This window comes from Dermacentor andersoni, chromosome 9 (genome assembly GCF_023375885.2).
Source record: "Dermacentor andersoni chromosome 9, qqDerAnde1_hic_scaffold, whole genome shotgun sequence".
NCBI classification, from domain to species: domain Eukaryota; kingdom Metazoa; phylum Arthropoda; class Arachnida; order Ixodida; family Ixodidae; genus Dermacentor; species Dermacentor andersoni.
In genome coordinates, this window is record NC_092822.1 from 80,717,603 (window position 1) to 80,734,710 (window position 17,108).

At 46.3% G+C, this 17,108-nt stretch overlaps 1 protein-coding gene across 1 annotated transcript in view; it reads right to left on the reverse strand.

Annotated features, from left to right (window-relative positions):
* Usp14 (ubiquitin specific protease 14) overlaps nt 1–17,108 on the reverse strand; it is a 45,613-nt gene that overhangs the window by 6,479 nt on the left and 22,026 nt on the right. The window contains exons 8-15 of the mRNA XM_050176184.3: nt 17,003–17,085; nt 8,575–8,606; nt 8,413–8,478; nt 6,754–6,846; nt 6,538–6,663; nt 4,343–4,418; nt 2,938–3,045; nt 478–552 (exon numbers count right to left, since the gene is read on the reverse strand). Coding sequence (XP_050032141.1) covers nt 478–552; nt 2,938–3,045; nt 4,343–4,418; nt 6,538–6,663; nt 6,754–6,846; nt 8,413–8,478; nt 8,575–8,606; nt 17,003–17,085 — 659 coding nt within the window. The remainder of the gene's footprint in view (nt 1–477; nt 553–2,937; nt 3,046–4,342; nt 4,419–6,537; nt 6,664–6,753; nt 6,847–8,412; nt 8,479–8,574; nt 8,607–17,002; nt 17,086–17,108) is intronic.

Below are 17,108 nucleotides of genomic sequence, written 5' to 3' on the forward strand. Positions count from 1 at the left end.
ACTTGATTCTGTTTAGCAGAGATTCTATTGACAAACAAAAATATTTTATACACCCTCATATATACTAGAACCGAGCTGTAATTAGTGTTGGCACACTAATTTGAAGTTCCCTTTAATAAGAGTAGACGATACTGTATATTACTTTGTACCCAAGCTATGGACTGCTTTTCTTCTACAATCTTGCCATGCAATGCGAGGAGACACCCAAGGATGTGCAGCGTCGTGTTTTCTTTCCCAAAATTTGTAAGCATTCAATTTGGTAAAAATTTTGGAGACATTTGATATTCGACTTTCAACATTCTTTTCTTGATTAAATTTTGATCATTCAATTTAAAGATCTGCTATTTGGCATTCACACACCTCTACTCTTTAATGTCCCTTTATACAGCTGCTTTTTGAACAACTTTAACTTGTTCCAAGCACTGCACACTACAGCAGGCTGACAATGATGAACTCTGAAGGGGGGCCTGCACTTACCTCCACCAGATAGCTTGAGGATCTCCTCTGTTGTGACCACGGACACCTTGTCATCATCACACTTGAACCACTCATCTGTGTGACAAACACGACCCAACAGCATGATCAATGCTCCACGATAATCCAATAATGCTTAAGCATGCATGCAAGTCACTATGCACCTTCTAAACTGTATAGAAAAGCAAAAACATGCATCAATGTGGACTTCGAAATCTTATCGCCGCCTAATATCTGTTAAAGGGGCAAGTCTGTCAAGCGATTTTTCTCCCGTGCCGGACATAAGCGGTGGTTCTGGATTCCTCCTACGCCCTGTCACATGTAATAAAGTTCAATTTTGTGTAAGAACGTAGCAGGGTTCTCTACGCAATGAGCGGAAATTCTGCCCACTGCTTCAGTTTACCGTCCCACCATTCTGTTTTACCACCCACCCCTTTGAGGGAGGACTCGGCAATGGGAAAGGTAGATTTGATCGAAGTTTCTGATTGTTTGCCCCTGTGATTGCCACGTGTTCCCTCACTGTGTAGAAAAATGTTAGAAAGAAATCTAAGCATAAGCTGAGAAAATCACACTTTAAGTGTGCAGAAGGTTCTATCGCACTGTGAATTTACGTGGCTATCCATTGACGCAACATCGCCATCTTGGTACCATCGCAAAGAAGAGAGATTGGAGCTACAGACAGCAGAAGTGCTTCACCTTGCCATGCAAAACTAAAAATGAAAGAAGCATGCGAAAAGAGGAAAAACTGGCGTTGTGATTTGTTACTTCTGTAACATGTACACAGGAAGCGCTGCTATTGGTTGACACAGGGTTTAATTGTACGAGCGTTTAGCATACTTTTTGACAGTGGCAAGCTGTGCATTTCATTATCCCAGTGAGTTGCGGCAATCACAGTAAGCTGCGTCGCTGGCTTGAATTTCTTTTGTTAATGCGCCTCAAATGCAAAACTGTTGAATGTGCCATTCAAAATGGCAAGTGGGGAAAAACAATGCAGGAAAAAGTTTATTTGCATGTACTAGGAGTAGCCGCCATGAGACAATGTGTTAAACTTGAAACCAATTCTAAACGCTCTTACATCGCACAGTTTCTTGGCAGTAAAAATATTCTGGACTCTTGGTTAAATGTTACGTTGCTGCCAAAGCTTTTATGCTACCAGATAAGTCGAACACAATTGATCACAGCAATAGAGCCTTGCACAGACAATTTTTTTAAAGAAAAGCTCGCCAAATGACAATATCAGTGCTGCTGCCCCAACTCTGACACCTCAAGGTGGCTAGCAGAGGTAATATGAGGGTAGGCTTGATTGTGCATACCAATCTAAAAAATTCACTTGCGGAAGAAATCATGCAAGTAGCAATACAAATTTCATTAAAAGCTTTGCACGTCAAAAAATTACCACATTTACGCTTTATCTGGAGTCAAGCTAGTGACAGCTCAAGATACTAGTACTTTGTCATCTGTCTATTGTAAGGAAATGAGTCACGATTGCAAACAGCACTTCTCATGCTCAACATAAGTAATTTGAGAAAACAGAGAAATGGAACATTAAAGGCAAGTAGGGCCTGTGCAAGTTAGAGCTAACAACAGTGCATTCTTTCATTTCCGCTTTTGCCACTTCACATGAGGCAGCCGTCAAAAAGTCACAGTTCTGCCTCAAAGGCAAAGCATTGATTGCGATAGTAAATTATTAGACAGGTATATGCAGTAAGGTTAGTAGTTTCATCAGCTGTATAAATGCCTGCAAACTTTCACTTACTAACTAAATTAACAAGCATGATGCCACATATACACACAGGCAAACATGAACACATCTCACTCTATGACTGTGGACACTTGCTGTTAGAATGCTGGCATGATGAAGAACAGCAGCGAGCGAATTGCCCTTCATGCTGCCTCTTGCTTCAACACGAACTAGGTGCGCAAAAACACAGCGCACACAAAGCCATCAGCTATCCCGGGTCGGCTAGCCTTCGAACCCACCACACATTACCTCCAAGATAGGATGTGCACAACCAGGGCCAGAGTAGAAGCAGAGATGTCATTTTCAACTGTCTTGCATCAGGCAACTCCACCTTATGCCTGCTACTAATTTCCTAATCTCATGACACTACCTAGTCCTCCCTCTAAGCCTATGACTGGACCTTCTGTTACCTCATAACAGACCAATGGTCAGCCTCTTCACGCACCAAATCACACGCTGAATGTGTCTTCCTATGCCATTTGTCAGCATATACTGATTTGCTCCCAGCACGAAGTATCATGTAATCAATAGTGGAGGAATAAGAGAAGCCTCAGCCTGGAGCCAACATTCCGACAAGGAGACTCGCCTTTGTGAATCATGACAGGAGTCAAAATGAGTTTTACTGGGCTTCATGCAATCAAGCAAAAGTGAATCAACACGGCCACACGCTACTGCTGAGCGCCAACGCCTCCAATGACCCCTATGCCGCCCACAAGACTCACCTTCTTTCCTACGGATCCAGGCGACGTAGTGACCGCTGGACGTGGACCGGCCTTTGTGCGTGAGCACAGCCTGGAGCGAGTAGAAGCCGCTGTTGTTTGAGCCTGGGTCTGCACATAACAAGGCAAGGAGGACCTCTGACTGGGTGCGTGATTAATGAATATCAGCGCAATACGACAAAGCTTCTACGAGAGGTGAACACAAGACAGCAGTCTATAGATTTACACTAAGCAGTTAATACAAACTTTGACTGTCTCATGAGTTTGACAACTCATATCCACGGATGAGCTACAAAGAATGCACGCAGTAAAGGGCTTGAGATCAACTTAAGCAAATAGAGTCTAGATTTGCAATGTTTTCTTTTCTTGGTCCCCCGGATCATAGGCTTGCATACTGCCACGCTGCCGAAATCACCAAATCGGCGTGGCAGATAATGAGGAATGAACAGAGCAAAAAGAAAAGAACTGTTGCGAAGTGTGGCCTCCTAGAGGCCTTCATTATGAGCTGGAATCTCTCCACACTCTGTCTTGCGTTCCAATCAAACTGGAGCGAGTGCAGTATGACTGAGAATGCTCGGCATTAGAACCTATGCTATCACCCTGCACTGTTCCAGACTGACTAATTCTTCGAAATAGTGTTGAACAAGACACTCTACATCTATACCCTTAATTAAAGGACATTAAAGGCAAACACTATATCAGTTTAGACTGATGAGATATCCTTTAAAAACTATACTTTCATTAATTTTGTGGCAACGGGTAAATTGTTAGAAGAGATAATGAACACCAAGATTCCGTGTTCTCAAACTTGCACTGAAACTTCAGCGCTAGTATTGATGTCACGAATTTAAACCATTTGCGTTTAGCAGATTGTGGCACAGTGAAGGTTCTCGAAACTGGCTGAGTTCCGTCTTCGGCTTTTTTTAGAATATTACAATGTAGTGCATCTCTAGCAAGGAAAACTTAAGTAGGCGCGGGCAGGTGCCGTAAAAAACACAAGAAGTAATGCAGTTGATGTGGGAGCTTCAAGATGACCTTGCCTTCAGCTATTCATTTCTTGTGCTTTTCCTGGCTCACCAATCCTCATTTTGCGGTAACAGTGACTTTTTCACCATTGAAGAAGGGTTGTCTACTAGTACAGTTTAAACAGTTTTTTTTGTTTTTAGTGTTCCTTTAAGTTTTAAAGGGACACTAATAACACTAATCATAGAATGAGCCCAAATTTGTAAACATGAGAGTTGGCAGGTATGGAATGAATATAGATTCCGGAAAGGCTATCCTACCAGCCTTTAAGCGATTTAGCAGTGCTCTTTAGAGATTGTTGAAGAAAGGCAGCAGAAAAAAATAAAAAATTAGGCAGCCAATGAATTTCCCCAGAAAATACTGCTCAAAACATGCTTGTGCCCACCATCTGGAAAGGAGAATGGCTCCTGCTTGGTCTCCTTGAGTGGCTTGTTGGCATCGTCGGGGTGCTGCAGTTTGAGCTGCGACAGCAGGTGGGAAAAGGAGGCGACAAACGCTTACACATCACATGTGCAGCAGGTCACGGGTTGAAACAAAACTCCACCTCCAACACGCAAGTGCACTTGAATCTTAAAAAACATGGTCACTGTAACTGCACCTATACCATTTCCTCTTTAGTTATATGCTTTCACCATGCCATCAACTTTATGGTAGGCAGATAGAATTTATTGACAGGAAAGACAGAGAGGTCGACCTGAGCTAGTGCGCTCTATATTCTGCTACTCTGCACTGGGGCAGAGGGAAGGGGAGTGAAAGTACTGGGATGGATGATGATGATAAGAGAAGTGGTGAGCGCTCAGGTATATTAGACAATAACAATAACAATGACATGAAGTGGTGAACACATGTAATAAAACCTTAAGGGAGTTCCTTTGCTTTGCATACTGTTGAAGTCGAACAAACTTTACCACATGCTTCTTGCTGTTACAGGGACTGCACTTAGCAAGACTGAAGGTTGAAAAATTCTTATATTTTAACTTGCTACTAGCCACCCTGAAATGCCAGCCCTGGCATCGTGGAGAATGTCATGATGTCAAGAAGACAACAAGATAGCAATGGTGTAGCAATAAGGCTACGTGTGATAACATCGCTCATGCTGTGTGGGTTTTTTCTGGCTGTGTTTGCATGTGACAGCAGCAGTTATTGCTTTAATACAGCAAGCTAATGTACTGCAATGTCATAACGTGCACACCTCCTGGGTACAGAAAGTGAAATCGGTTCATAGAAAACAGTGTTATAGCGTAAACTATATTTAGAGTGTTCTGATGCTTGCCAGTACTGGTTCAGAGGGTTTGAATATTCACTTATTTTAAATAGTAATAATAATAAGTCAAAAATGTCATACTCATTTAGAACAGCACTCTGGCAGCTACCACTACACTGCAGGCAGCTATGGTGCCCAAGTAGGACAGGTTATGTTGATTCTGTCAGTCATAAACCTTCAAAAGCAAACATTTGAGGTGATCAACAAGCAGTACAGACAGACAACTGCATTGGCATTTAGTATTCGAACGAAAATCTCTAGTAAAGTAACACAATACCGGCATAATACAGACAAACAACTTTTGTAAAATTTAGTTTTGCAACGTTTATTGGAAGAAACAAATGATAGCAATTGATGATAGTCTTGTTGTGGTGCAGCAAGTAAAAATTTTAATAGTCACATCATGATGAAAATGGAGTTGGCCAATTTACAGCCATTTTAGGTCGCTACAAGCTCACTGACTAACTGACGGGGTTTGTGGACCATGTCTACAGTGTGTGGGGTCGGAGAATATGTTGAATTTCCAAGCAGTCTGTGACCACAACCAGTGAAGCCACGGAGAAAAATCTTGATCCCCCCATATACAGGTACAGGTTACAAATAAAAATACCAGGCTGCGAATGTATTTATTCTTTTATGAAATTCTGCAGTCCGTCAACTCTTGCATTTGACTACCTGCTTTACGTGGAAGAGGCCATTATGGATTGGATTTGTAGGCTAAACTCTAACCACGACACGTTTATGGCTGTGCTTATGAGACCAGCCAGGGTGATTCAGTGGTTATGGCATTGCAGTGAGAAGCAGAAGGTCGTAAGTTCAATGCCTGGCCACATTCTGATCTGGGCGGAAGGCAGAAACACTCACGCACCGTGCTTTGGGCACGTGTTAAAGATTCAGAGGTTGCCATAGTTACTCCGGAGCACTCCACTATGGTGACCCTCACAATCGACTGTGCAGTTTCGGAAAGTTAAAACCTAGTAATTTTTTATGGTTGTGTGGTTGCCAGTGAAGCTCTATACCCCAACAAATTCAGCAGCTCCTATCAAAGTTTGTCTCGTAGAGCAGGCTAGTGCAATCCTGGTGGTTTGGCACAGGATGGCACAATTAAATGCATCAATTTCATTATTTACACAAGTGTGGACTCTCAATGGCTATTGCTGTAAGGACCCAAAGGCTATCACTGTAAGGACCCAAAGGCTATCACTGTAAGGACCCAAAGGCTATCACTGTAAGGACTCAAAGGCTATCACTGTAAAGACTCAAAGGCTATCGCTGCAAAGCAAGAGGGAGGTAGAGAAAGTGTTCTGAACACGAACCTTCTGCTCGACATCCATCTTGCGGTCCTCGAGCTCCTTGAACTTGGTCCGCATGGGGACCAGCTTCTGCTGGAGTTCCTCCGAGCAGAGTTCGAACACGTCCAGCTGGAGCGGGAATTTGATGTCCTGCGGCGGGGAAGCAAGCAGATGCAATGACGAGTGGATTGAAAAAACGCCGCGCAAGGACGAGTGCGAAGATGTGCGCACGTTGCTCACCTTGAGGATCTTGGCATTGACGGCTCCCTTCTCCTTGTAGAAGAAACGGACAAACTGGACGGCCAGGTACGCGGGAAGCCGGCTGATGGTGCTCTGGAAGCACAAGCACTCAGTTCATTGCTCAAAGACCTGCTTTACACTGACTGGTGCTGCCAAGCTGTCCTACATATGGTGACCAAATCAAAGAAAGAAAAAAGAGAAAGAAAGAAAGAGAAAAAAAAAGAAAGGTAGGCATAGGACATTCAGAAGCAAAGGAATGTGTGAGTGCGTTCTCCGACTGAGCAAATGATAGACTCCTTTCTTGGAGGAAGCATAGGCATGGCCATAATACACATTCCTGATATGCATTACAATCTCTTCTTTGCCTTGCATACCCCATCTCATACTTAGCATGACACTCTGGGGAAGCTAGGCAAGTGCAGTTATACATGTCTCATTTTGAACGTTTCAAAGTGCCATTGTTTTTGATCTGAGATGCTTTCCTCAAAAATAACTTAATATGCAACTATCACAAGTTGTAGCTATACTAAAACTAGGGTGTCAAATTGAACCCGAACCCAAACGGAACCCAAACCGAAAAATTTAACAACGGTTAGCGGTTCAGTATGAAATGATTCAAGCATATAAAGTGCTTAATAGACAATCAATTCTCCAAAACATTTACTTCTTCAGTCGGCACACCCCACTAGCAGATTGTTACGACTCATGAGTTGTACTGAGTGCGAAAATGGTAAAAGACCTAGGCAGAAACACTTGCACTCCTGAACTTGGCCATGACAGTTCCAACCCACGACTGAAACATTGCTTCAGGGGCTCCGCAGAATCACTGTTTTTAATAAGTGCCCAATTCGGCTGTTATAGGTCAACTCGCCACTGTTACTAGATACACCGCAAGACACGCAGGACACACGGAGAGCAGAAATGACAGCGTTCTCGAGAAGGCAAAATAGGAAACCCTACAAGTGCATCAGCACGACTTTTTGTAGCAATAACAATGCGATCCTCAATATGGATGCCGTCATCATCTTGGTGTATGGCAACAACGGTGCTTGATGGCACAGGAAATGTGCTTTTGTTGTGTGCTATGGTTCAACATACAAGCGCATTACAACGCTCTTCGACTTTTAATATCACGGCAGCCCAGTGCATGCTGCTGTGAAGCCTGACTTGAAAGTAAGATTCACCCATAACCCACGCACCGACTTTACTGTTAAATCTTTTGAATATTTGGTGCGGGCTATGCACACCTAAGTTCGGTACCCTTGCAACGGGAGACGGAAGCAGCAGCCAGCGCGAAGCCTCACTGCCGGGTCCGAAGTGCCACGGTATGTTCGAATTATCATCACAAATGCTTATGAGTTACTGCGCATCCTTACAGAGTGAAATGCACATCATTTTGATAGGACCACAGCATCAATTCAAGTAAACTGGAAGTTTGAATTAAGCGGGTTCGAATTACTGAAATTTCACTCTATATTTCTTTTCGTAGGGTGGTACTACATATAAAGTAAAATTTGCATCTCTGGTGACCTCATTATAAATGGTCTATACTGTAAGAACAACATACGGTAAAGACAATGTCTTAACACAAAAAGCCTCCAGAAACCAATGTTTTGATGTTGGTGACAAACATTAAACCGCGGGGCTGTCCAAGCTTACCGTTTTCTTGTATTCACAATCCTTGTTCAACGTGGGTGACATCTTGTTAATAGTTTCAGAAAGTTTCTGTGAAGTCAAAAGAGAACAGATGGCAAGTCAGGAGACAGGCAAAATTAAAAGAACTACTTGAAATTCATACAGAAATCCTGTCACCGTACTCACACTTTTAAGGCCAGCCATCATGTACTTGACATCTGAAAGGACAAGGAGCGTAGGACAAGTGTGAGATGGCCAAGCATATGATAATAGCCATGTGACCAAATCTTGGAAGGGCTTTCGCGCTATTTCAATGTCTCCAACACCACTGCAAAGTGTAGTCATTGCTTATACAGTCAAACCTTCATAACAACAAACATGGATGTTATATTCCATAATATTGAATATTACGAAGTAAATCTAGCATGTTTCTTGCCGATATCAGCTTGAAACTAACATATGGTTATCACGAATATAAAGTATAATGAAGGTATCTACATGTCGTTATAACAAGGCTCAACTGTAACTACAATAAGACTAGTACAAATGAAATGAATACTTTTGTATCCCCAACACCAATGACAATTGACAACATTCCACAATGACTCTGAGACAACAATGACACAACACAGACAACTTGCAATTTTGCTCAATTAAAACACACAGCAGTTTTGGGGTCAGCCTGCAACATTTTCAGTGCTTTCTTTAATTTTTCAGCTGAGATGAGGCCTTCACTTTGGTGAAACCTTCTTTCTACACGTAGAGTGGCAAAAATATATTGCAGTTTTCTGAACCACATGACGACAGAAGACATCTACAGAGCACCAAAATATAAAAACATGCTAGTAAGGAGAGTGACTGCTGGCATTTGGCTTTCAAAGCAGCATGACACCATGAGAGGCGCTGCTCTAGATGGCTCTAGAATCGGGAGATTTAGGTTTGGCACCACGCAAAGTTGGGGACACAAAAGCCTGGACTTACAAAAGAATGCAAGCAGGGCGTAGGGCTTTGGATACGTTAACAAACTTGGGAATGCTAGCTCTTTAACTCGCAATTAATTCCGACCACATGGTATCTTTCTTTAGGTGCAGTATAACGTCTCTACTCAATAATTAAAATTCGTGCAGAAACCATCGCAGGTGTTCACATAAGTGAGCGAATAGCCCGGCCCGACATCAACGGGCGTCCACCGCACTCGTTTGCCGAGCATGACATTCTCATTCTTTGACATTGCGCACAGCAAAGCCTATAGCATAATATGGTGTATCTTGACAAGACGCGGGTAACAGACTTAGATGGCGAATGCACCCTGCAACTGTCAGTCCAGGCGGCAGAGGAATGCGATCCATCACCACCACTGACCACAGTATCTTCGGCAATGAAAGACTGAAAGAAATGAAAGGAATGAAAGACTGCCTTGAGTTATGGGTAGCATCCACTTTATGGCCATGTCGCCACATTAAGATGAAGCTTTAGCTCGGGTGCTTCTATCTTAACACATGTAAAAGAAGAATTAGTTTTCCTTGGCAACCACTTGCCAAGGTTTGGCAAGGTTTGTTGCACTTAAAAGAAAAACTTAAAATCTAGTGACTGTTGGTTTCAAATTTTTTATTTAAGTTGTCAAATATTTTATGAAATATTGGCAAAAATCTAAAATTTTCAGAAAACAAAACTATCAAGTTTACAACTCTGTAACTCTGCTATGAAAAATGATATCACAATTCTGTGAATTGCATCTAATAGTACATCTAAAGCAGATAAAATTGATATTGTTACGTAGGAAGACGCAGACGAAAAGCTATGTACAAATATATTTACAAGGAAAATACGCTGCGCTTGGCCAAGAGGCAACAGCCCGCGCTAGCTTCTAATCGTCGTCGTCGTCTTCACACTGCTGGCCTTTCGTGATCGCGCATATTGTGCCGTAGCACTACCCCCGGCTGCAAAAGCGCCGTCCCGGAGCGACTAAAGATCGGACTCGGAAGCAGTGTAGTAGGCCTTGAGCCTACTGACGTGTACGACATCACTAGATGCCACAGGAGAGGACGAGGTTGAGGCCACAGGAGCAATTTCGTAAGTCACAGGCGTCACCTGGCGCAGCACGCGGTAGGGCCCTGTGTATCGCGAAAGGAGCTTCTCTGAAAGTCCGACGTGACGAGAGGGCGACCACAGGAGCACGAGCGCACCAGGTGAAAACTGTACGTCACGATGGCGGGCGTTGTACTGACACTGCTGAGTGGTCTGTGAGGCCGTCAGTCGAGCACGGGCAAGCTGGCGTGCATGGTCAGCGAGGGCGATGGCGTCGCGCGCATACTCGCTTGTTGAGACCGCAGCAGGAGGAAGTGCCGTGTCTAGGGGCAAGGTAGGTTCGCGACCGTACAGTAGATAAAAGGGAGAAAATCCGGCGGTGTCGTGCCGGGAAGAATTGTACGCAAATGTTACGTAAGGAAGGGCAATGTCCCAGTCGTGGTGGTCCTTGGAAACGTACTTGGCCAGCATATCGGTAAGAGTACGGTTTAACCGCTCTGTCAGACCATTGGTTTGAGGATGGTATGAAGTAGTCAGTTTGTGTTGAATGGAGCAGGAACGCACAATGTCAGCGATAACTTTCGAGAGGAAGTTTCGACCACGGTCAGTCAGCAGCTGTCGCGGGGCGCCATGAAGCAAGATAATGTCACGCAAGAGAAAGTCCGCGACGTCAGTGGCGCAGCTGGTAGGGAGAGCCCGAGTGATAGCGTATCGGGTGGCGTAATCAGTCGCGACGGCTACCCATTTGTTCCCAGAAGATGACGTGGGAAAGGGACCGAGCAGGTCTAATCCAACACGAAAGAACGGTTCCACAGGGACGGTGATCGGCTGGAGATGACCGGCAGGTAGCACCTGAGGTGTCTTCCGACGCTGGCAGGGATCACAGGCAGCAACATAGCGTCGAACGGAGCGAGCGAGACCAGGCCAATAGAAGCGGCGGCGGACGCGGTCGTACGTGCGGGTTACCCCAAGATGTCCTGAAGTGGGTGCGTCATGCATCTCAAAGAGCACAGTCTGTCGTAGCTGTTTTGGCACGACAAGAAGAAGGTCAGAGCCGTCAGGGAGGAAGTTCCTTCGATACAGAATGCCACCCTGGAGGACATATCGGCGAACGGATGCGTCGGTAGGTGTAGAGCGCAGACGCTCGATAAGTGCTCGCAGCGATAGGTCTCGGTACTGCTCATCGGCGATGTTACCGAAGGCAGAGACAGAGAAAATGCCGTTGGGGCTACTACTGTCGGCGTCGTCAGGCTCGTCGACCGGGTAGCGAGACAGGCAGTCAGCGTCCTTGTGTAGTCGGCCAGATTTATAGGTGACAGTATACGAATATTCTTGGAGGCGTAAGGCCCAGCGACCAAGTCTTCCTGTAGGATCTTTCAGTGAGCATAACCAGCAAAGCGCGTGATGGTCTGTGACAACGGAAAAGGATCGGCCATATAAGTATGGGCGGAATTTCGCAACCGCCCAAACTAGGGCCAGACACTCACGCTCAGTGATGGAATAGTTGCGCTCCGCGGGTGAGAGGAGCCTGCTGGCGTAAGCGATAACACGGTCGTGGCCACGCTGGCGTTGTGCCAGTACTGCTCCAATTCCGTGACCGCTGGCATCAGTACGGACTTCGGTAGGCGCAGAAGGATCGAAATGGGCCAAAACGGGAGGCGTTGTGAGAATGTCGATTAGATGAGAGAATGCAGAGGCCTCGTTATCGCCCCACTGGAAAGGAGCGTCTTTTTTCAAAAGGTCGGTTAGTGGTCGTGCTATGGCGGCGAAATTTTTCACGAAACGGCGGAAGTACGAACAAAGGCCGATGAAGCTGCGCACATCCTTGACACACTTCGGAACAGGGAAGTGCGTAACAGCATGGATCTTGCCTGGGTCCGGTTGCACTCCGTTCGCGTCAACGAGATGTCCAAGGACGGTAATCTGGCGACGGCCGAATTGGCACTTCGATGCGTTGAGTTGCAGACCGGCTCGCCGAAAAACGTCCAGGACTGCTGAGAGGCGCTCGAGGTGCGTAGCGAACGTTGGGGAGAATACGATAACGTCGTCCAAGTAGCACAGGCACGTGGACCATTTGAAACCGTGAAGAAGGGAGTCCATCATGCGTTCAAAAGTGGCAGGGGCGTTACATAGACCGAACGGCATCACTTTGAATTGATAAAGACCGTCGGGTGTGACAAAAGCAGTCTTCTCGCGGTCGAGATCGTCCACGGCAATCTGCCAGTAGCCGGAGCGAAGGTCAATAGAAGAGAAATAGCGAGCACCGTGGAGGCAGTCAAGGGCGTCATCAATCCGAGGTAGGGGATACACGTCCTTTTTGGTAACCCTGTTAAGGTGCCGATAATCCACGCAAAAGCGCCATGAGCCATCCTTCTTTTTCACCAGTACTACAGGTGACGCCCATGGACTATATGATGGTTCAATAATGTTCTTGGCAAGCATTTTGCGAACTTCTGCGTGAATAACTTGACGCTCAGCTGGTGACACTCGATACGGGCGGCGATGAATAGGAGGGGCATCGCCGGTATTAATGCGATGTTTGACAGCTGTAGTTTTGGCTAAAGGACGATCGTTAAAGTCAAAAATATCGTGGTAGGAAAACAGAACGCGGTAGAGTTCACGAGCGTGCTCGGAGGGCAAGTCGGGGGCAATCATTTTCCGTAAGTCAGCGATGGTACAATTTGCCGACTGCGATGGTAGAGGAGTATCGGATGAAGTGTCGTCTACTGCAATGGATGCTACTGAGTGATCCTCGAATGAACAAAGCTGGGCCAAAGACATCCCACGTGGCAGCACTTGTGTCGTCAAGCCAAAGTTGACCACTGGCAGGCAGACGCAATTCGCCGTAATAGATAAAACTGTATGGGGTACTGTGATCCCATGTGTAAGGAGGACGTCTTGCATAGGAGCCGCGATGTAGTGACCGTCGGGGACTGGTGGGGATGACACTAGGTCAACGTAGGTCAGTGCCGAAGGTGGCAAGCGAACGAAGTCGGCGGAACTGAGGCGACTGGGGTGTGGTTCAGCAGGATCCAGAACAGGCAGGTCAAGGCGGAGAGTACTGGCGGAACAATCGATGAGAGCAGAATGTGCGGAAAGGAAGTCTAAGCCGAGGATGATGTCGTGGGGACAGTGGGCGATGACTGTGAATAGCACGATTGTTGAGCGATCGGCGAAGGAGACGCGGGCGGTACACATACCAATTACGGGGGCTGTTCCGCCATCGGCGACACGGACAACAGGCGTCGTGGCGGGCGTGATAATTTTCTTGAGCCGGTTACGAAGGTCAGCGCTCATTACGGACAAATGCGCCCCAGTGTCTATGAGAGCAGACACAGAAACACCGTCGACTTGCACGTCAAGAAGGTTCAGATGAGTGGGCAAAGTCAGTAGAGGATTTGGCGGCGTAGGGAGCAATGCAGCGTCACCTCGAGGCGCTGCATCGTCTAGTTTTCCGGCTGGGAGCGGCGTCCGAAGGGAGTCGGCGAATAGGAGCGACGGGGCTGGGGAGAGCGAGATTGTCGTCGTTGGGGCGAAGGCGAACGAGAATAGGGGCGGTTCGTTGCAGGAGAATCAGTGGCGGCATTATCGGAGCGTGCGGCATAGGGACGAGAAGGGCCACCTGAGGGGCGAGAGTAGGCAGTATAAGTAGGCCGGCTCGGGGAACTCCAGCGACTACGACAGTGCCGAGAAATGTGCCCGATTCGATGGCAGTGGAAACAAATAGGCTTGTCGTCAGCAGTGCGCCATTCAGATGGGTTGCGGAAACGTGGTGGGTAAGAAGATGCGGGACGGGGCGAAATCGAAGAAGCCGGGCGGGTATTAGGGCGATGGGCCGAGCAGATGGTGTGAAGACCCATGTTTTCAAACTCCTGGCGGACAACTGCCTGGATCAGTGAGACCGTGACTGCAGATGTGTTGGTGGCACTGGAGTCGAAGGCAGCCGGATAGGCGGCCTCGATCTCACGCCGGACGATCCTGGTAACATCGGCAGTGTTGTTGGGACGAGGAGCGTCGGCACAGGAAGATGTCGCTGGGGTGTTGGGCAGACGGGCAAACTGCTGGTCAATACGTCGGCTTTTGGCGAGTTCCAGGCGGCGGCACTCTCTTATAACAGCATCCACCGTCGCTACGTTGTTGCAAACGAGCAAGTTGAAGGCGTCATCGGCAATGCCTTTGAGGATGTGGGAAACCTTGTCTGACTCAGTCATGTGGGTGTCAACTTTGCGGCACAGAGCCAAGACGTCCTGAATGTACGTGACATAGGGCTCTGTTGACGTCTGCACACGGCCGGAAAGCGCCTTCTGCGCGGCAAGTTGTTGACCGTAGGGGTTGCCGAACAAGTCTCGAAGCTGTGTCTTAAGTGAATCCCAACTGGTGAGCTCATCTTCGTGCGTGCGATACCAAACTCGAGGTGTGCCACCGAGGTAAAAGACTACGTTGGCGAGCATAATAGTAGGGTCCCACCGGTTATTGCGGCTGACGTGTTCATACAGGCTGATCCAGTCATCGACGTCTTCCCCATCTTGGCCCGAGAATACGCCAGGATCACGGGGAGCGGGGAGAGTGATGTAGGTCGTCGAAGTGGCAGCAGGTGTCGAAGCCGGCGGAGTCGGGTTGTCGTCGCCGGGAGCCATGAAGGAAGGCTCGACGTACCGTCCACTGCGAAGCTCCGTGACGAGGTACAGGGAACGTCCACCTCCACCAGATATGTTACGTAGGAAGACGCAGACGAAAAGCTATGTACAAATATATTTACAAGGAAAATACGCTGCGCTTGGCCAAGAGGCAACAGCCCGCGCTAGCTTCTAATCGTCGTCGTCGTCTTCACACTGCTGGCCTTTCGTGATCGCGCATATTGTGCCGTAGCAATATGTTGCATATAAATCTAAACATGTAGTAATATCAAAATACAGCTTTTGCAGAACCCTTGTACACTATGTAACAGATTCACGTAAGATATAAAATGAGATAAAGAATTTGTATGCTTTCAATTATCTAATGGGTGCCGTTTACAGACCCGTGATATCTGTTCTTGGTGCAGAGCTATTAATTTGTAAACATTGTGCTTTTCTTTTTTTCGAACTTTTGAATTTTTGAAGATCTTTTTAACAATACGCAGGCCCTAAATCGAAATTCCGCTTCCAACAGACACTAGAATTTAACTTTCTCCCTCAAATGCAACAAATTTCATTAAGATTGATCCAGGAGTTATCTCAGAAAAAATGTGTTTCGTTTTAAATGTATTTCAATAGGTCGTGTCAGAGTTGGGTCCGAACTAAAGCTTCCTCTTAAATCCGAAGCTTAGCATACAAAAATTATAGAATTTTCAAAGCTCTGCATAGCATTTAAAGGCCTTGAAAGGCCTTTAAAGGCTTTGAAAGTGGTGCTTTGGTATTCAAAGGCCTTCAAGGCCTTCAAAGATAACTACGAATCGTACTAATAAAGTTTACTGTGCTAAGAAAGTACTGAACCGTACTAATAAAGTGTGCCTGTAATCAGCTGAGCTGAAAACTACTTGCAAATGAACAGGAATCTAGCAAACAGATGCTTGCACAAGGAAAGAAGTGGAAGGGAAGGTGCAAGCCACATAAGAAAGCTGGGCCATGAAAGATGTGCGAGTGTACCATTGCTCTAGTTCACAGAAAAAGGGTGCGACGATTTTGATAGCAAGTCAGTTTGATACTGTCAATTTTTTTGGAGCACAGCTCTTAGGTGCCCGTTCCTGTGGTGACGTCGGCACTGTTCCTTGTAACCGAGTGAACGAGCACAGCGAAGGATGAAAGCGAACGCGAAGCATAGCAGGAGATGAAAGACTGCGACTGCGAAGAGAGCGCGAGGCAGAAAGTGGAGGAGGAGAGTATGACAAAAGTGTGAGAACAAAGTGTATTACCATGTAAGACTACTCTGCAGCGACGATGGCTACAAGATGGTGCCAGATCAGCGCATGTTGTCCGTATGGAAACAAAGCGCTGCATGAGCGGAGGTCTGTCTGTGGCAGCTGCTGTGAATAGCGGCCACTCGTCAAGCATAAAGGCCGTTTTCGTATTTGTTATTGTTCAGGTTCTGCTATAGGCCCTAACCATTCAAAGTACCTCTATCCGTAATAGTAGCTGTTTTAGTCAGGCAGCTACACTGCGCCTTTCTTGATATAAATTGCGACGTGGTAGGGCTAGAAAAATTTCAACTTTGCTGCATGTACAGACTGGTGGTTCCTGGCCCGTAGAGGGTCAATTTTTGGGATACGGACAGACCAGCCCACAGGCTACGAACAGGTAACTATGGATGATATGTTTCACAGGAAGTCACGCATACTTCTTGTTCAGGAAGGACAGCATGCAATTATTTAAGCATAACATGCCCTACGAAAAAGCATGCAGAAAAAAAAAATATATATTCAGCACTCGTACTGCCCACTTCTTTTGCGTACCCATATTTTTTGCTGCTTTCTTGTTTATTCAAAAAGGTGCATAAAACCTGCCCACCAAAGAACTTTGAACATAGTTTCCTCGCTTGGAGCAAGCAAAAACACGCAGCCTCCTCAGTTTACTTGGTGTTACCTTGACAAGAGAATATCTGTGCTGACCTTGAGAGATGAAGCAGCTCAACTGGAGAAAGTGCTCTTTGGTCCGCGTCTCGGGCTCCTCCTCGGACTCCATGCACTTTAGCCTGTGCCACCATGCGGTTCCTAG